At 32.8% G+C, this 21035-nt stretch overlaps 2 protein-coding genes and 1 non-coding gene across 10 annotated transcripts in view; 2 read left to right on the top strand and 1 right to left on the bottom strand.

The window, feature by feature from the left end:
- LOC126706152 (pentatricopeptide repeat-containing protein At1g77360, mitochondrial-like) overlaps positions 1-7252 on the top strand; it is a 62701-nt gene extending 55449 nt beyond the window's left edge. Inside the window, exon 2 of the mRNA XM_050405458.1 lies at positions 7237-7252. The gene's annotated coding sequence lies outside the window, so the exon portion shown is untranslated. The remainder of the gene's footprint in view (positions 1-7236) is intronic.
- LOC126706154 (F-box protein CPR1-like) overlaps positions 1-15187 on the top strand; it is a 44794-nt gene extending 29607 nt beyond the window's left edge. For 2 of the 8 annotated variants that reach the window (XR_007648529.1, XR_007648527.1), the window contains exons 3-6: positions 10509-11724; positions 12850-12951; positions 13631-13720; positions 14863-15187. Coding sequence is in view for 1 of the 8 variants with exons in the window: in XM_050405461.1 (XP_050261418.1) it covers positions 10475-11724; positions 12850-12951; positions 14863-14872 (1362 nt within the window). In the remaining 7 variants the exon portion in view is untranslated. Of the gene's footprint in view, positions 1-10116; positions 11725-12849; positions 12952-13630; positions 13721-14862 lie in introns of those variants that run through there. The other 6 variants (XR_007648531.1, XR_007648530.1, XR_007648528.1 and 3 more) reach the window with 5 other exon arrangements.
- Positions 1356-1486, bottom strand: LOC126707769 (small nucleolar RNA snoR2/U65). The gene has a single exon (XR_007649075.1). It is a non-coding gene; the product is annotated as a small nucleolar RNA snoR2/U65 (small nucleolar RNA).
- Positions 15188-21035: the final 5848 nt, after the last annotated feature.

Genomic DNA, 21035 nt, shown 5'->3' with positions numbered 1-21035 from the left:
AGGCCAATAGGTTTTAGGAAGAGTGGTGAGGTTATTCTAGATATGTATGGAGGATACCTCGTCTCACGAGACCTTGAGACCCAAGAGATTAAAGATCTTAGGATTCGTGGATATGGATATTATTTTGTTGATTCTTATGTTGAGAGCCTAGTTTGACTTGACAAACCCAACCAACAAAGGAAAAGACAGAAAAGAAAGAGGAACAACGACAGGCAAGATACATTTTATTGTCAAGCTTATTTTGATGGTTTTCCATTTTGTTCTTCATATATACCTGGCTTTGATTATGAGTTTGATATGAATATAAATTCTATAAGTTCTTATTGTTGATTGATTACCTTAATTGAGTGACTTTATATTTAGAATAGATAGCAGATCAAAGTTGTGGTTGTTTTCGGTTATACTGAGAAAAGAAAGTGGTTTGTGTTGGTTATGAACTTTTAGCATGCTTATTTATCAATTGGTTGAAGATATTTGGACTGTGTGAGTATCATGTTTCCTGCCACTTATAATTTACATTATATAGATAGATGTACTCAACTTATTCTTTCTTGATAATGTTACGATGGCCTCTTTAACTTCATGTTTTCACACTCGTACTAAATGTTCTTTGTGTTTTCCTGGGATTATTAAAAAATTTCTTAATTTATCAATTATAATCTATATATGCTAAAGATAATGCTTGTACATTTTAAATCTTCTACTACCTTAGATGCCTATCTTTTTACCTCAAACATTCCCATAGAGCCATGTTCATTGAGAAGGCAGCTCACCAATTGTCATTGCTAGCTTTGGTGTTAGGATCTTGGATATTGGGTAGTTCAGAGTATGAAAATTAAGCCATTGGCTAGATTCGAGGGTAGTGTTGCCTCCTAAGATAAGAGATAGGGAATGAAAGACTAAAAGGTAAAACTTGTTTATTCATCAATTGATCATTATACAGCAATACAATTGAGCAGATCAATTGTTAACTACTTAATCAGCTGTAACAACTAACTGACTACCTCAAACACCCCTAACAACAACCAGCTGACATCATTGTTTCTACAAGTAACAGCTTATCACTTGACTTCTTTAACACCTGTACATTTGCACGTATACTAACCTGTAAGACATGCGTCCCAACATAGCACAGCAAGTACATATCATAATACTACTAACTTCGAATTTCAGCTTAGTGTTACCTCTGAACAATCACCCCAATGCATCAGCTTCTTAATTTTTAGTTACACATCAGGTTCCTAACTTTTGGGTGGTTAAGAATTGAAACTGAATTTTTTATAATCCTTCTCTTCTTCTTCTTCTTCTTTTATTCCCTCCCTTCCTCCGGATAAGTAAATATAAATTATAAATAAAAATGTAATTGCAGAAAACAGATCTGTGGACCAATGTTATATAAGATCCACAGGTTCTTCTCGAGATGCAAAACACAGAATCGCTCTTGGTCCAAACACTCCAAACTCAGGTAAAATCCTCTTCTTGAACTAATATTTTTTTATCTTTTCTTCCTTGGCTTAATTTGAGTATTTTTATCCCAATAAAATAGTAATGCTTAGATGTATTGCTTTGTTGATTCCATTTCCTTCCTTTGTTTTTCTTTTCCCTCTCTTCATCTTTTGTGAATGAGTTAGTATTTTCTATTACACAATTGTATGAAGTAGATGCAAAACAGTGTCTGCCATGCTTGCATTGTGTGTGTGTGTTAAATTTATGCTTTCTCAGTGAATAAGATAGCAGTTATGTCTATGTAATGGGTGTAAAGGTATTTATGGAAACTACCTATAAATCTGTTCTTTAATCTTAGGAAATTTACATTGATAGGGTGGGATTGCATATTACATTTCACCATCTAATAAGGGCTTTGCTGGATACATTCAAACCGCAACATATATCACCGTTACTAGAAGAACCAGGGTTTAAATTCCCCCCTCCCCTTCTATAACTATCAAACTGTCAACCAAAAAAAAAAAATGGCAACATAAGTTTAGTTTTATTTTTCTATTCATTTATGTTGCACATAAAATTTGAATTTTATGTTAATATCCTGCAATGATAGCAAGTTTAAGAGACAAAACCAAATGGACTTGTTGATCAGATGGCCTCACTTGAAACATTAAATTGAAGGCCTTCTTTCTATGTACAGGAAAGGCAGCAACCTTGGAGGTAGGAATTCATAAGGCTTTCTCAAGGACGGCATTCATACTTTTCCTTAGAAATGGAGTGGCCTAACTTGGTGAGTTTAAACATAGGATTTCTAGTGTTTTGGAATATGATAATAATAACTCTTTTTGTGAAATGTTTGCCATGCTTGCATTGGGATGAAGATGCTTGCCAGGGCTTTGTGTGTATTGTCTTCATCTTACACCATTTGGTCACTAATGTTTCTTTAAATGTGTATAAGCACTATATTTGTGTGATAATTCTTCTTCTATGCAAGCATACAAGAGTTTTTGCTCCACTGTGCTCACTGATGAATATATTCCCTTACTTGGAAGAGATCATTCTGGAAGTTCATGGTAGTTAGCATCTTTTTAGCCTCATTTTTGTTCTTTAAATGAAAACATGTTGATGGAAAAATCAATCTTTGGTTCCTAGGAGTGATTTTTTACTGTTGCAATGAGATCTGCGATAGCGATGCTTTAGTGAAAAAGGCAATGATATCCGTGATAATTTGTTAGTGTTGCTTGGCGAGAGATGGTGGTTCAGTCGTGGTTTTTGGTTATATTTTTTCTTCTTATGAAGATTGCTAACTTTTGCAGCTAGTTTCTTTCACTTTCCCCCCATTTGGGTGGTTGTTTCTCTGCTTTGTAACTTTTCCTTATTTGGAGGCAGCAAGAGGCTGTAGGCAGTGGAAGCCTTTCCTTATAGACATTCCTCTCATCCCTTGTGAAGGTGAAACTCAATCCAAAATCCTAACACCACTCCCAAAAAATAATCTACCAAGATGCTAAGTTGGCAACTTTTCTTATGTGATTTATAAGCTGAAAATCTTTTCATCATATACTGTGATAATGTTCTTACTTGGTTCCTTAGATCAAAGTTATCTCTCAGAGAATGGTTAAAATATTTCTCTTAGAGAAAGAGGACATTGATGTTATGAATGAAGAGAACACAAGTGATCAATTATTGTTGACCAAGGGACAACACACTGCACATAAGACATCGAACACTTAAGGATGTACTATTAAAAAGGGGTGGGAAAAAAAAGCCCCTATCTAGCATCCATAGATGTATTACTTAGAGTCTTAGAGGATGTTGATGGATGATACAAACCTTGTCTCATAGTCATAATAGTGATTTGTGGTTATCTAGTTGGCTTTAGCTTTACCATGAAATTATTAGTTTTGGTTGAAATTAACAATTGATTTCATATCGTATTTGTGTTCTTTCTATTACTATGAACTTTGCAATATTTCTACTCTTGTATTTTCGTTTGGAACACAGTCTTCTCTTTACAATTGTCCGTAGTTAAGTAGCAAGAAATCTTCTTATTATATAATTGTTGTCATGGGAACCTTCATAGATCATTTGCCCCAGTCCCCCATCCCCATTGTTGCTAACGTTCATGTGGTAAAAGCTTGGAGTATCTCTTAATTTGTATATCTTGAAACCACAAATCTTAGTGTTTATTTTTCTATATGATTACTAAACTGATTAGTATTATTTTACCTTCTTATGTTAAATCATGAACAAGAATGCTCTTACAGTTTTTAAATTCTTGCAGGACCTTTTGAAATCATGCTTGATGATGAGTTGTACATAAGTAACAAACTTTAACTCGGGGAAAGAAAAGATTCAACAAAGCGCTTTGATGGTGTTTTGTTTCTTAGTATTGGCATTAGACTTTATGTCAAAATGGATTTTAGTAGCTATTGTGTGAATTTACTTTGTTAAACTCATTTGGGCTACACCACTCTTATGTTTGTAATTCTGGATGATATGTAGTTTGGTTTCAGTTTGTTTATAAAAATGATTAAGCGCTAAACTGTCTGCCATGCTTGCATTGTGCGTGTTTGCAAACATGTATTTGTGTGTCAAATTCCTTCTATCTTAGTGTGTTAAATTTCTTCTTTATAGCGAATGAACTAGATAACGGTTATATCTATGTAATGGGGTTATAGGTTTCTATGAAAACTGTCTTTAAATTTGTTTTTTTTTTTTTTTTTAAATCTTAGGATATTTACATTTAAGATGATAGGAAGGAGGGGGTGTATTTTTACCATCTAATAAGGGTTGTATCTATGTAATGGGTTTAAAGGTATCTATGGGATGACTTTACCAGTGCTTTAAGGATTTAGAAAGGACTTTAGTGGAACTGAAATTGTTTTTCTTTAGAACTTTATTGGATTGAATGTTAGCTGTAGGAAGTCCCTCTTAATTTTTGGTTTGTGATTACATCCCCAATGTACTCGGCTTGGCACTTTTTCTATTATTAATAATATTTTTATGTTACTTATCAAAAAAAAAAAAAATTGGTTTGTGATTGGATAGATGTTTGTTATTTGAGTGTTTGACTGTTTTCGGTCCCAAGTTGTATACATCCTGGAGACTTGGGTGATCAATTTTTTGGTTCAATAAATTTCATTATATATATATATATATATAAAGATTAGTTTTCTTATATAAGTTCTTTTAATGAACCTATAACTGGTGAATTGGATTCCAAATTAGTGGCACTACCAGTGTGGACTGTTAAGTCTCATGATTGTTTATTTGGTGAGGAGAACTTTGGTCTAATGTAGAAGAAGGGTTTAAGAAGAAATTTTAGTAACAATCAAGATTAAATCAAAGAAAAAGATAACAGAATTAAAGATAACATAGGATTTTTTATAATAGACTTTAGTAACCATTGAATCCTAATCCTTTGTCTTACATATAACAATTAGATTCTAACCATCCAATTAACTTCATTAAAAGTCACTTGCGAGTGACATGACATTTTGAAATTCTAAATACATAATAATAAATAAAATATAACATAGAGAAATAAAAGATACGGGACAAATGGTTTCTATTTTTAAAAATAAAAAAATTCTTTTCGGCTTATGTTTCCCTAGATCAGTTGTGAGTTGTCTTCCTTCATATATGTACTATTTGTGGTGGTTAGTCCTTTTACTGTTGGTTGATTAACTCCTTATCTCATAATCTTCCTGGTTTATTTGGGTTAATTTCGTTACATCTTTTTTTTTTCTTCATGTTATAGCTTTTTTCCAATATCATGTGGTTCTTGTTGCTTGTAATGTGCTTGTTTGGATACCTGATTTGTTTTTCCTACCAAATGCTTCATTATCTAGCTTGTAGACATTAGAAGAAAATATAGTAGGATCTTTTTGTCTTCTTGCACTTCATTTGGAGTTTCATGCTTCCAATCCAATAATTTTTTATTCATTTTCAGATTTTTGTGCACCAATGCATCTTTGGGTGATTTATTCTTGATTAAGCTTGAAACTTATCTATTTGAGGCATCAGAATTCAGAACATTATAGCATAATAGATAATTATATAAAGAATGTGATTGGTGAATATTAATTTGGTATTTTACTTATCAAAATTTTATATAGTATTTTAAAATGTTTTTTGTGTTATATTTCAGAATCTAGAACTCAGCTTGAAGCTCTTTGTCATGTGAGAGGTTAATGCTTTTAATGAAATGAGTCCTTTTACTCCATGCAATGTTTTATTTGTTAGCTTTTCTGACAATTTAATACTCATTATGTTAATTTCGATTCAAGTGTATATGCTCCAATCACCACAGATATATATTCTTTTAGGTTCATTATTTGGCTTCTTTTCTTTCCATTTTGTTTGTTGTTGTCGTTTGTTGTTGTTGTTTTACCCCCATTTAGTTAATGGTTGAGAGCAAAACTTGCTTACCTTATAAACTTAAGCACAATAGGAGAACTAGGCTTACATGAATTATGACTTCAGGAACCCCTAGTAAAGTCCGGGTTACATTCCTTTAGGTTATAGTGCTTCCCTGTAATTGGCCTGATGAAATACATCACCATTGGTAGGTAAATCTTTGATTTTTTTTTTTTTTTTTTCAAGCAGCAAGGTGATACTGATACCTAAAATCTTGTTAGTGTCCCATAAAAATAAATGATCTTCCTATTTATTTGGAACACCTAATAAATCATGCTTGTCCAGGCTGGCATGAGAACACAGGTATGACTGGAATTCCAGGTTTTGTAAGTTAAGCTATTCTCAGGAAAATGCTCATTAGTCTCCATAGTCACCCTATGGAGATATTGGTTTCAGAGTCTTGTGTCATAGACTTTTAGACTCTGTCGCTAATCAAAAAGTTCTGGCTTAGTTTCCTAGGATAGATTCTTGGATGAGCATGTTATCATCCAATGTGATTGGGTTAAAGCTACCTGAATCTCTTATTAATTATAACATACAAGTCCTCTGAAGTAATGTCTTAAGTTTCTTCAGGTGTCATCAAAGATCAAAGATATTGAGGCGAAATGAGTGGTGGTTTATGCTTAAATTGATGGGAGCAATATATGAATCCTGTCATGAGTCACGAAAACCTCTTGGTGATTGTGTGAGGGTAGTTAAATTATTAAATTGTATGTGTCCAAAATGAAATGAATTTATTTTTTTAAAAAAATTGTACTTGGCGGGGCATGACCTATAAATTGTCATGCCTTTGGCATAGATGAAGATCTTGGAGTTAAAAGGTAAGCTTAATGGTTTATGAAGTTCATTATTTGCTACGAACATGGAGTCTTGAAAAAGTTTTATATTTATCCTATCTCCCTTGGGAAGCAAGCATTATCCACTTTCTAGTTGAAGGAAAATTGTATCCTTGTTTTCTCTGGAAGTCTAGAGGGCTCCTAATCCAGTTGTTTCAACTTTCCACTTAATAGTTACTTATCAAAAAATAAAGGAAAAAAAAAAAAAAAGGAAACAAAGAAGGAGAAATTCACTTTAGTGTTTCATGTGTTTGATCAGATTTAGACATTTTTGTTGTGTATGAATATATATATATATATATATATATATATATATATATATATATATATATATAAACCAATGATGTTAGAGCAATCATTAACATTTCCTATAATTATATGTGCTGCTCTTCTAGGTAGTCTCTTTTTCGTGATTTTTGTTCCTCTTTATTTTCATAAATTTTTTGGTTTTGTGGGGTTGATATCCTTACTTTGTTATTTGTTTGTTGAGAGCTTTAGTAGGCAATCTGAATTTATTGGAAACTTGTCATCTCACCAGGTTCCTTTCTTCTAAACGGAAATTCGAAAGAAGTGAGGTTTGATCTAGTAATGATTGTAATGTTGTCATTGGATTTTAAAGCAAGAATGAACAAAACTCCATATGAATGATATTCCATGGCCAGCGTAATGTGTAGATGTTCCATATTTCCATCCATGTGTAGAAATTGTCCATCAATTTATCATGAATAGCCTTGAATATTGAGCTATAAAGGCTATCATATTTGGGGAAGTTTCTAAGGCAAATTTGGTTATGCTGAACCATTCATAGGATTCGTAGCCTAATAAAGAGAAAAAGTCCTTTATTTATTTTATTTCTTAAAAAAAAAAAAAATGTTGGGATGAATAACGATGAGAATAGCCTATATATATTCTTGTAATCAATAGTTTACAATTATGAGCAGTATTTGCATTTATAGATTCCATATTGCAATAATTCAATCTTTCAACAGCTATGGAGTCGATTAAATTTGGTAATGGTTTGCTCAAGTTTGAGCTAATCATTTTTGGCTTAATTGATACCTCTTCATAATTAGTGTTATGCAGAATGTGAGGTTATATGTTCAAGATAAATCAGGTGTGTAATTTATCAATAAAGATAATGGTTAGATGCAACGCTAGTTTATTTTTTATTTGAGAATGAAAGGAGAGAAAAAAGAAAAGAAAATAAATTAATTAGCAATAAAACTATTTTTTAAATTAAATTTATTTAAATACTTATTTAATTAATTTTTCTATTAAATGCTTGCATTTCTTGTCCATTAACGGAATGGTAACACAAGGTGTCAAGGTATGAGATGGGCATTTATCAAAGTTCAAAAGTTTATTATTATTGTTATTTATAATTCAATAGTACAATAATAAGAAGGGGAATTTGAATCCAACTTCTTCTAATAAAAAAGAGTAGACTATACCACTTAATTACAAAACTATTGATAAGGGGTATAATTTCAAATTAGAAGTACAATGATTAATTTGATTAAAGAGTGTTTTCGCATTTTTCTCTAATAAAATTACAAAATAACTATTGTAGGGGTAAAATTCCCAAAGTCAACAATGGGCCTTGGGCCCCACACGGAGCCCAACCACGACCCAAAGGTAAAGCTCATGGTCCAATCCTGTGGAGCCCAGTTTGTTTTAAAAGATGTCCGAGGAGGAATGTCTTCTCGGACACACAAATATGGGCCCAATGTGCGCCTCCTCCACAGTGAAGAACCATCCCAGACAAACGTGGGTAGTAGGATGAGCCACACACAGCAGGAAAGAGGAAAAGGTAAGACGTCCAAAGAGAAGCCACAACTGCCGCATTAAATGCAAGGAAGCTACTTTTTCAGCCGCATTAATGTGGAGAAGACAGGCGAACAGTGTTACATTGGCCAGTGCAACTCACAGAAAGATAAGGTGGATATCCGATGGGATAGACACTCAAGTGAAGGCCCAGATGGTTAACAAGTGTAAGGTCCTTATCAAATTAAGGAGGCTATATAAGAGAAGGAGATCTCCATGCAGAGGGGATCGGAGAATTGAGAAAAAAGAGAGAGAGAGAGGTGAAAGAATTCTGTAGTCTGTAACCAAAGCAAGAGTTGTACTTATACGTCTCCTCGGACCGATATCCTGTGAACTTAAATGGAATATTCTCACGTTCAGACTGTTGCATGGCATACATCTAATTGACATTCACTTCGTCCAGCCCTAGTTTTGTAATCCGCTCTCTACAAATTCATTGTCTAGAGACTTTTGGGCCAGAACCACTTACTTGCTGGGTCTGGGCCCCAAAAACTGCCCCTACAACTATAATAAGTGGATCCATTGTATTTTCTTTAGTTGTCGGCTTGTGACCATCTTTCTCTCTCTCCCTCTTCATACTTGTTTACCCCTCACACAATATTTACAACAATTGGTGTAAATCAATCTTCAAATTCCTCATCTCCTTCTCTTCCTCCAACAACAACGAGCTTTATTGTGTCATATCCATACAACTATAAACAAATTGTCATGATTTTAACTTTGAAATATTGCTACATACATATTCTAGGAGCTTTGATGCATGTTGTATAGTTTTGAAGTTGTTCAAGTAGATGCACCCTTTGACAAACTGGTATGTGTATTACCAAATCATCACACAATTTTACTAGCTTCATGCTTTGTTTTTTAGCTTATATGTTGTCGATGGCTATATGAGGCATGGTATATGTTCAGGATCTCTATTATAATTAGGTAAAAAAAGAAAGAAAGAAAATGGAACCTTGCGATAATAAATAGAGTAATATTAGGTGCACAATATTTTTCACAATTATTGATATTAATATGACTTGTTATGAATGGAGCAATATCACATTTATCAGGGTTAATCAGTAACATATTTTTATTATGTGATGATTTGTTGCTATCTCTCTCTCTCTGGGTTGCTAAGTTGTGAAAGAGGCCAGAAATGGGTTGAAGGTAAAATTGCTATGTAATTGGTTTTGCCAGGCCTCTATTTTACAGTCAATTGAAATTTATTTTCAGTTTGACCGTAATTTCATGTGTACCCAATCAATCTCAAAGGTGTAAAATGTTTTCCTAATTTTTTTTTATAGTCGAAACAAACTCAGCCTAATTTCGAAGTCAAAACTTTTGATATATATAGATCATATTAACGGATGTCTTTAGGACAATGATAAGTAATTCATTTTAAGAAAGTTTATTTTTATGTAAAATGAAAAAGGTTATTAAAATTTTTTTTTCTATAAAAACTTTTTAAAATGAGTAATTAAACATTGCTTTAACAACATCCATATTAATAATGACAAATTTTTAAGTTTTCAGTACTCCGCAAAGTCACTTTTTATCCATTTAACTTTTTAGCTTTTTTTTTGGCACCGCTGCTACTTAACTTGAAACTGAAACACCACATTGACACCATAGTCAAAATCCAAGAAACTCACACCCAAAATTAATCACCACCACCAAACCCACGGCCAAACCCACACCTAAACCCATCTCCAACGCCATTATTGTTTTCTGTATTACAACAACAGAGTCGTCTCGTGGTTCTGTTTTTAGACGATAGGGATTTACATCCGATCCAACTCGCCGGGTCGACTCGCTCTCCATTTTCTCCTAAGTGAGTTTCTCTCTTACTCTCATTTTTTGTTTCTCGCACTTTCCTACTAAAAACGAAAAACAAAAATCTGGGTTACTTGTCATTTGTCGATTCAGTACCCATTTTCACTGTTTTTCAAGGTTGAAGGAAAGCAATGTCAGACAATTTATCTACTTTGGACTCTCTACCTCATGAAATCCTGACCAATGTTTTCGTTCGCCTACCTATAAAATCCATAGTAACATGCACAGCAGTCTGCAAAACATGGAAATCTCTCATCCAAAACCCAACCTTCATTTCCAACCATCTCCACCACTCCAACAACAACAACAAACACCCCCTACTCCTCTTCAGGCTCTGCTCTTTGGAGCTCGCCGAAGCAGCAGAGATCGCCGAAGCAGTTAGTGAGATGACATTTGAAGAAAATGAAAAAGAACAATACGTTTTGCATTTTGACAACCAAGATTTCAATGAGTACACCAGGTTTGATGACTTCCCTTTTCATGGTCAAAGCTATGGCGGAATATTTCATGTAGTGGGTACTTGTAATGGCCTCATCTTCCTTGCTGATGATTTATATGGGTACCATTATAAGTTCTTTCTCTGGAACCCTTGTGTTAGAAAGTTTGTCAAACTTCCTAAACCCAATATCACATTTTTTTCACATGGTGGCTATGACGCCACTGTTGGGTTTGGATTTGATTCCAAAGCCAATGACTATAAGGTGGTGAGGTTTGTGACTCTTGAAGAAAAAGGCCAAAAGGGTAAGTCTCCACCGGAGGTGGAGGTTTACTCACTCTCCACTGGAAAATGGAGAATGGTTACTGCTTTGCCTCCTATAGGTGCTGCACGTGGTCGTGAGCCGGAGGCTTTTGTCAATGGGGCTCTGCATTGGGTTGCTTTGAGGAAGACTGGGAACAAATTTCTTAATTTTGTTATGGTGTTTGATTTGGGGGACGAGGTCTTCCGTGAGATAGCGCTGCCGAAACTTTCAGATCAAAATGGAGATGAGTATTGGGTGAGGGTATCTATTTCAGCGTATGGGAATTCCCTTGCCCTGTTTCAACCGGGGTTTCCTGGTCACCGTCTCAGTATATGGGTGATGAAAGACTATGCGGATGCGTCATCATGGACCAAAATTAAAACTTTGCCTGGTGCATTTCTCGTAGAGGGCATACCAAGGTCACATTGTATACCTAAGGGTTTTAGGAAGAGTGGTGACGTTATTCTGGAATTGTATGGAGGATACCTCAGCTCACGAGACCTTAAGACCAAAGACTTTAAAGATCTTAGAATTCGTGGATATGGAAATACTTTTGTTGATTCTTATGTTGAGAGCCTAGTTTTACTTGACAAACCCAACCAACAAAGGAAAAGACAGAAAAGAAAGAGGAACAACAACAGGCAAGATAAATTTTATTGTCAAGCTTATTTTTATGGTTTTCCATTTTGTTCTTCATATATACCTGGCTTTGATTATGAGTTCGATATGAATGTGATTCTATAAATTCTTATTGTTGATTGATTACCTTAATTGAGTGGCTTTATATTTAGAATAGATAGCTGACCAAAGTTGTGGTTGTTTTCGGTTATATTGAGAAAAGAAAGTGGTTTGTGTTGGTTATGAACTTTTAGCATGCTTATTTATCAATTGGTTGAAGATATATGGACTGTGTGAGTATCATGTTTCCTGCCACTTTTAACATTATAAAGATAGATGTACTCAACTTATTCTTTCTTGATAATGTTACGGTGGCCTCTTTTGACTTCATGTTTTCACACTCATACTAAATGTTCTTTGTGTTCTCCTGGGATTATTAAAAAATTTCTTAATTTATCAATTATGATCTGTATATGCTAAAGATAATGCTTGTACATTTTAAATCTTCTACTACCTTAGATGCCTATCTTCTCATGGAGAAGGCAGCTCACCAGTTGTCATTGCTAGCTTTGGTGTTAGGATCTTGGATATTGGGTAGTTAAAGAGTATGAAAATTAAGGCGATGGCTAGATTCGAGGGTAGCGTTGCTTCCTAAGATGTGAGAGAGAGAATGAAAGACTAAAAGGTAAAACTGGTTTATTCATCAATTGATCATAATACAGCAATACAATTGAGCAGATCAATTGTTAACTACTTAATCAGCTGTAACAACTAACTGACTACCTCAAACACCTCTAACAACAACCAGCTGACATCACTGTTTCTACTAGTAACAGCCTATCACTTGACTTCTTTAACACTTGTACATTTGCACATATACCTGTAAGACATGCATCCCAACATAGCACAGGAAGTACATATCATAATACTACCAACTTCTAACTTCTAATTTCAGCTTAGTGTTACCTCTGCACAATCACCCCAATGCATCAACTTCTTAATGTTTAGTTACACACGAGGTTCCTAACCTTTGGGTGGTTAAGAATTGAAAATGACTTTTTTATAATCCTCCTCCTCTTCTTCTTCTTTTTTTCCCTCCCTTCCCCCAGATAAGTAAATATAAATTAAAAATAAAAATGTAATTGCAGAAAACAGATTTGTGGACCAATGTTATATAAGATCCATAGGTTCCGGTTCTTCCTGAGATGCAAAACACAGAATCGCTCTTGGTCCAAACACTCCAAACACAGGTATAATCCTCTTCTTGAACTAATATTTTTTTTATCTTTCGTTCCTTGGCTTGATTTGAGTATTTTTAACCCAATAAAAAAAAAATTCTTAGATGTATTGTTTTGTTGACTCCATTTCCTTCCATTGTTTTTCTTTTCCCTCTCTTCATCTTTTGTGAATGAGTTAGTATTTTCTATTACACAATTGTATGAAGTAGATGCAAAACAGTGTCTGTCATGCTTGCATCGTGTGTGTGTGTTAAATTTATGCTTTCTCAGTCAACTAGATAGCAGTTATGCCTATGTAATGGGTGTAAAGGTATTTATGGAAACTACTTATAAACCTGTTCTTAAATCTTAGGATATTTACATTGATAGGGTGGGATTGCATATTACATTTCACCATCTAATAAGGGCTTTGCTGGATACATTCAAACCACAACATATGTCACCTAGAAGAACCAGGGTTTAAATTCCCCCTTCCCCATCTATAACAGTATAACTATCAAATTGTCAACAACAAAAAAATGGCAACATAAGTTTAATTTTATTTTTCTAGTCATTTGTATTGCACATAAAATTTGAATTTTATGTTAATATCCTGCAATGATAGCAAGTTTAAGAGACAAAACCAAATGGACTTGTTGATCAGATGGCCTCACTTGAAACATTAAATTGAAGGCCTTCTTTCTATGTACAGGAAAGGCAGCAACCTTGGAGGTAGGAATTCATAAGGCTTTCTCTGGGACGGCATTGATACTTTTCCTTAGAAATGGAGTGGCCTAACTTGGTGAGTTCAAACATAGGATTTCCAGTGTTTAGGAATATCATAATAATAATAACTCTTTTTGAGACATGTCTGCCATGCTTGCATTGGGATGAAGATGCTTGCCAGTGCTCTGTGTGTATTTTTTTCATCTTACAACATTTGGTCACTAATGTTTCTTTAAATGTGTATAAGCACTAAATTTGTGTGATAATCTTCTTCTATGCAAGCATACAAGAGTTTTTGCCCCACTGTGCTCACTGATGAATATATTCCCGTACTTGGAAGGGATCATTCTGGAAGTTCATGGTAGTTAGCATCTTTTTAGCCTTTTCTTTTTCTATAAATGAAAACATGTTGATGGAAAAATCAATCCTTATAGACATTCCTCAGAGAAACTTTTCCCACCCCTTTTCTTATGTGATTTATAAGCTGAAAATCTTTTCATCATATACTGTGATAATGTTCTTGCTTGGTTCTTTAGATCAAAGTTATCCCTCAGAGAATGGTTAAAATATTTCTCTTAGAGAAAGAGGGCATTGATGTTATGAATGAAGAGAACACAAGTGATCAATTATTGTTGAGCAAGGGACAACACCCTGCACAGAAGGAGACTGTATGTAATACATCTCTGGATGCTAGTTAAGGGGTTTTTTTCCCACCCCTTTTTAATAGTACATCCTTAAGTGTTCAATTGTTGATGGATGATACAAACCTTGTCTCATAGTCATAATAGTGATTTGTGGTTATCTAGTTGGCTTTAGCTTTACTTTGAAATTATTTGTTTTTGTTGTAATTAACAGTTGATTTCATATCGTATTTGTGTTCTTTCTATTACTATGAACTTTGCAATATTTCTACTCCCGTATTTTCTTTTGGAACACAGTGTTCTCTTTACAATTGTCCTTAGTTAAGTAGCAAGATATCTTCTTATTATATAATTGTTGTCATGGGAACCTTCATAGATCTTTTGCCCCAGTCTCCCATCCCCATTGTTGCACCTGTTCATGTGGTAAAGGCTGGGAGTATCTCTTAATTTGTATATCTCGAAACCACAAATCTTAGTGTTTATTTTTCTATATGATGACTAAACTGATTAGTATTATTTTATCTTCTTATGTTAAATCATGAACAAGAATGCTCTTACAGTTTTTAAATTCTTGCAGGACCTTTTGAAATCATGCTTGATGATGAGTTGTACGTAATTAACAAACTTTAACTCAGGGAAAGAAAAGATTCAACAAAGCGTTTTGATGGTGTTTAGTTTCTTGGTATTGGCATTAGTTTTTATGTCAAAATGGATTGTAGTAGTTATTATGTGAATTTACTTTGTTAAAACTCATTTGGGCTACACCACTCTTATGTTTGTAATTCTGGATGATATGTAGTTTGGTTTCAGTGTGTTTATAAAAATGATTAAGTGCTAAACTGTCTGCCATGCTTGCATTGTGTGTGTTTGTGCACATGTATTCGCGTGTCAAATTTCTTCCATCTTAGTTTGTTAAATTTCTTCTTTATAGTGAATGAACTAGATAACGGTTATATCTATGTAATGGGGTTACAGGTTTCTATGGAAACTATCTTTAAATTTGTTTTTTTAATCTTAGGATATTTACATTTAAGATGATAGGAAGGAGGGGGTGTATTTTTACCATCTAATAAGGGTTGTATCTATGGAATGAACACAACCAGTTGCCATGTAACTTTAAATTTGTTTTCATCAATTGCTCGATAATGTGTGGCAAATTCTCAATGATGGATGATTGGGTAAAAATTCTAATCAATGCAAAAAGACAACTCAATATTAAGTGAGAACAAGTCTCAGACCTCCTTTTTGCAAACAATAATGTACTGTGATGTGTTGTGGTTATATCCCCAGATATGAACAAAGCCTACACTTCTCACATTTTCTCTTGGGAATTTATCAATAGGCCTCAAATGAAGAGACTTTGACTTCAACTCCTCCCCATGCTTATAAAATCAATTCTCACCTCCTGATGCTTATAAAATTGTTAGCATACTTTGCTCTAAATAAAACTATAATACTAAAGTTTTAAGAAATTTAGAATACCACACTAATAAAACTAAATAGCAAAATTTTAAGAAATTTAAACGACTTCCATTATTTATTGTAATATACTATTTATAGTTTTTAGTTTTCATAAAAGTTTGGTTTTACGCAATTTGCTTCACTATGTAAATTGAAGTAATTTATTTGAGGAAAAAAAAAAAATTGTTGGTTCCTAAACTTTAGTCCATAATCAATTTCACTCTCTGAAATTTAAATTAGTTGCATTTAATCTCTAACAACTTGATTGTTCTATTCCTAACAAACTTATAATAATCACTTTTGGTCCCTAATGTGTCTAATATGAAGTGATGATATATCAATCTTTAGTTGAACTCGTTATCTATAAGATTAAAATTGACTGTTTTTAACTTTAACGAATTAAATAACTCATAGACTAGGTTTATGACCAACAGACTAGGTTTAGGACTAGTGCTTTGCCTTTAAATATATGATTTTTGATTTACCCATGGATCAAACTAGCATACTATTAGTATTTTAGAATTTTAGTAAATTCATCTCGGGTCTTGTAACTTAATTAGTTGGTGTCTTCTAATATTTTTAAGACATCCAGGAATTAATCATCTATTTCCTATTGTAATTATCAAATTATAAATAATAATAAAAGATTTGAGTATCACCGTGCACCCTTGGTACGGGTCATCTCGGGTCTTGTAACTTAATTAGTTGGTGTCTTCTAATATTTTTAAGACATCCAGGAATTGATCATCTATTTCCTATTGTAATTATCAAATTATAAATAATAATAAAATATTTGAGTATCACCGTGCACCCTTGGTACGGGGGTCATTCCACAAGTATAAATGCTTGTGGGGTGTAGGGGGTAAGGGTTGGAGTTCAAGTTTCCAAAATGGAGCTTCACATACATATACACTTAGATTATGCTAGAGTAGAAATTCTATCTGTATATAAAAAAAAATAAAAATAAAAATAAAAGAAGAAGAAGAAGAAGAAGAAGAAAAAGATTTGAGTGAGTTCAATTGAGGGAAATGGGAGGAATTCGAAAAGCCCTATTTGCAACGTTGCTTTGTTGTGACCTTCTTTTTTTTTTTTTTTTTTTTTTTTTTTTTTTTTTTTTTAATTTGGTGGTAATTTGATAGTTGGAGGAGTGAGAATTTGAATAATATCAATATGTAGTTTTTTTTTAAAAAAAAAAGTTAAAAGATAGAATAATATGTAGCAATACTCTAAGTGATCATTTGACTCTCCTTAATTATGGCAGTGTCAAATTATGGTTGCTCTAATTAATCAGGACTGGTAGTATGACAATATCCAACCATCAAAACACAGTAAGACTTTTCTTAGATCCTCCAATGCAGTTAATGGGACATTCTCAGTGGGCAAAGGAAGATTCTCATTTCTCATCGGTATACCTTGTTTATGGTTTTAATTCTTGAGGTCATTTGGAATCTCAAGAACTTTGTTGCTCATACGAAGAAAAAGGTGACAGCACAGTCTCAAGTCCAAGTTTCTAGACAAAAAATCCACTAGTGTTCCTCCTTTCTTTTTCAATTGATTGAATTTTATAAAAAAAAAAAAAAAAATCCAATGGAAACCTCCCACAACAAAAATAGTGAATGTTGATGGGACTATTACGGATAAATTCACAACATTGGCTATGGTGGCTCAAGATAAAAAAGGTAAGGTCACATCTAAATATGCTTCTGTAAATAGGTGGTCTGTTCGTTGTAATATGTTCTCCCTCACTCCATTAAGTGTTTTAATGATTTTGTGCTTTATAATTATTTTTTTTTTAAATGAACCTAATCAAAATCGGAGCCCAATAAAATAAAAAGAGAAAAAACGGTGGTTCTATTGTTCTAACATGGGTGTGATCCACTGTATAAGTCTGTCCCAAAACAATTTTTGAACCATAAGCACATCATATGCTTGAGTCAAAGTAGAAAATTCTAATATATATATATATATATATATTTTTTTTTAATCTAGGAATTTTAAACAGTAAATAATCAATTGGATTAAAGCATCTCCATAATTGTGCTTTGAGGTCAAATGCATCGGCTAGCGTTGGAGAATCATAGGCCTTTTTTTCTCCTGATAATAGAAGAAGAATCATAGAAACTCAAGCTCCCTATAGTACATGGTCCACATTCAGTGGTGTTGCTCTAAAGGGGCAGAAGGAATTTGGGCAATTGTTAAAAGGGAATTAAAACTACCACTAATAGTATACTTGCTTTATTCCTGGACTAGCATATTTTACACAAGTCGCTACATCTCAACCGGCATATATAGGAAGGAGATGGCCCAGGTCCAGGTCCTTTTGTTCTGTTCTCTTGCACAATGAATAAAGTACTTATTCACCAAACCAATAAAAAAAAAAAAAAAAAGGAGGGTTTCAGTTAACTTAATTGGTAAAGTACTTGATAGTTGAATAAGAAATTTTAGGTTCAATCTCCGCTTACATAAAAAATAGATTGGTGTCTTGATCTAATGATAAAGAGTTATTAGAAATAAACACTATAAGTTGAAACTTTTAAAAAAAATTAAAAAAATGGGCATAGGATAACATTTTAAATTTTATTTTTTGAAATATGTACAATTCTATGTATTGGAATTGCGTAGGCTAGGATAGGAGGTTACTCAAGCATTAAGCATAATCGTACTATCACTCCAATTTTGCTAAACGACACAATCACACAAGTATAATTAGATATGTATAGGAAGATAAATAAATAAACGGTTATGTTAACGAGTACCCTTAGGCCATTGGTTAACAATTCAGTTAAAGAAAGTTTTTGTGGGAAAAGAAAAAAAAAATTAATATTTTGACAATTTTTTTTCATTTTTCATAAAAGTGATGTCAAAACTTTTTAAAAATGGATTGTTAACTAATACCCTAATCGATAACATTTTCCATAAATAAGAAGAATGATTTGTGCATCTCAAAATAAGTCTTGGGTTCAAAATGGAACCTTAACTTATTGCTTACTAAAATAATGCTTACTTGGTATTATAGAGATGGGCACGATCTTTTATGAATTAAAAAAAAAAAAAAAAAAAAAAGACACTAATGTTTTTTTTTTTAAATGAATACTTATTTGGGACATCTCAAAAATAAATATATAAAAAATATTTAAATCTATGACGTTCTTTTTGTAATAATAACTCTTTATTATCATATTAAAATTTCAAATCTTTTATTGGACTGCTTGAAAGAGCTAAATGAAACCCATAATTTAATGGGTAATTTGTTATGAAAGCAATTATTTACATTTTTTTTTTCAACACAGATTCATTACTAAAGATCTTAGAAGCTAGCAGACTGGTTTAACATTTACAAGATTTGGAAACTGTTATGTCAGCGGGCAAGGAAGCACACAACCAACGTTGATACTGTATCTGATACTTTGTCCCAAAACGACATTTTCCTTCCATTCTTTCTGGTCGATTTATCCTCGGCCTTAACCATTAATATATACACAGTTTTGACCTATTATTATTATTATTTTTTTTTTGTCTGTTTAGCTATTCATTAAATCAAAATCCTAATTGTAATTCTAAACACCACCAAGAAGCCCAAGGTAGTTTCTTTCTTTAATTTTTAGACTAAAAATGGTAAAAGTTTAGATAAATTGACGTTTTTGTTTTTAATTTTTTTTTGGTCGATTTTGTCATTAAAGTTCACATTTGTTATAAATATTATCTTTACATTCATTGCCTTTAAAGAATTTTCCTTCAAGGCCACAAAAACAATGTTGTTTATAGTTTTGCTTTTTTAAATAAAATTTCTTTCAATTTTTTTTCTTTTAACTTTACCATATAAGAGTTGGATTCATGGCACAATCACGTGATTTAAGTATTTTTTACCACCAACTAAATAGTCAAAATATCGCAAAATTCATATAACTCAACTAACATCTTTTAGTTTTTTTAACAAAAACATTTAAAATTCAAAACCTTCCCACCCAACTATTCAACTAAAAAAAATCCTTATACTGTTAACCCAAAAAAATAAAATTAAAGAAAAGAAAAGAAAAAAAAAAAGAGCCATGATTTTGGCCGCACACCTTAACCAGCTGCTGGTATTGAATTTGTATTAAAAATGTCCAGAAGAGTTAATAGAAAAATCCAAACCAATTGCAATAAAAGGAAAAGATTTTTAAAATAAAGTTAGAATTATTGTTGATCTTTTTTTGCTAGGTAGATGAACAATTAATGTTTTTTTTATTCCACAATTAACGTTTACTTAAAACAAAAACAGGAAATTCTTTAATATAGCATTCTCTGAACCAAAAAAAAAAAAAAAAAAACTTGCACTCTCTTTGTCTCTCACCTAATCGGAATTAAGTAACACAACCACTGAATATGTGCCGTGTATCTATTCTTGATTTTGTACCTTGAAAGAGGAGTATTATTATAGACACAGTTTTATAGTTTTAAAGATGATCATTATTCTTGGTAGGTCCGTTTTGAGCACCTAATTCTACTACACGTGCAAGAGCATTCATGCATGATTATCCAATTAATTCTCTTGTGTTTTGACAACTAATTATTAGAAGTTAGAAGTGACCAACCATACCAGAGCCCTCATTATCACCCAATATTTTGGCCACCATCTACATCACTGGTACCAAATTGGGTCCTTTTTGTGATTATTAATGGTTGCCAATAAATAGTCTAACCTACAGCTAGCTGAGCTTGGCTTGAGCTTTAGCTCATGAAATATGTCATACATTAACAATGTTGGGCATTAATTAATGTCGCATATTCCCTATTATTACTAACCCTACAGTCTTAAAAATAAAATTTTAAATTACACTCACAATTTTGAAGCATGGATCATGAATCCTCTCTCGTTTTGTTTTTATTTTTATTTTTAATTAAAAACTGAAATATGATGAGAATTATACCCAAGTTTAAATTCCACAAATCAAAGAAGTAGAAATAAAATCTACAAAACTACATGCTCTAATTCTACTTATTGAGAAGATAACACCTTGAGAAGACTTTAATTAAATAGTTAATAATATAACATATATGGCCATCATTTTACCCACAAACTTAAACCTATGAATTTGAGCTTAACTATGTTATTTAACCACTCACATTTGTTGACCTTCACTCAATGTGGAACCTTCACTCATATGTATATATCCAACTATATGATATACACCCAGGGGTGGACCTAGGATTTCAAGCTAGGGGGGTCGAAGTATAAGAAGAAAAAAAAATCTAAATAGGTATCCATATAGTACTAACAAACTATCAACCAAGATTAATACACAAAAT

This window comes from Quercus robur, chromosome 11 (assembly GCF_932294415.1).
Source record: "Quercus robur chromosome 11, dhQueRobu3.1, whole genome shotgun sequence".
NCBI classification, from domain to species: Eukaryota; Viridiplantae; Streptophyta; class Magnoliopsida; order Fagales; family Fagaceae; genus Quercus; species Quercus robur.
The sequence above is the reverse complement of the archived record's forward strand: the minus strand, read 5'-3'. Positions and strand labels throughout refer to the sequence as shown.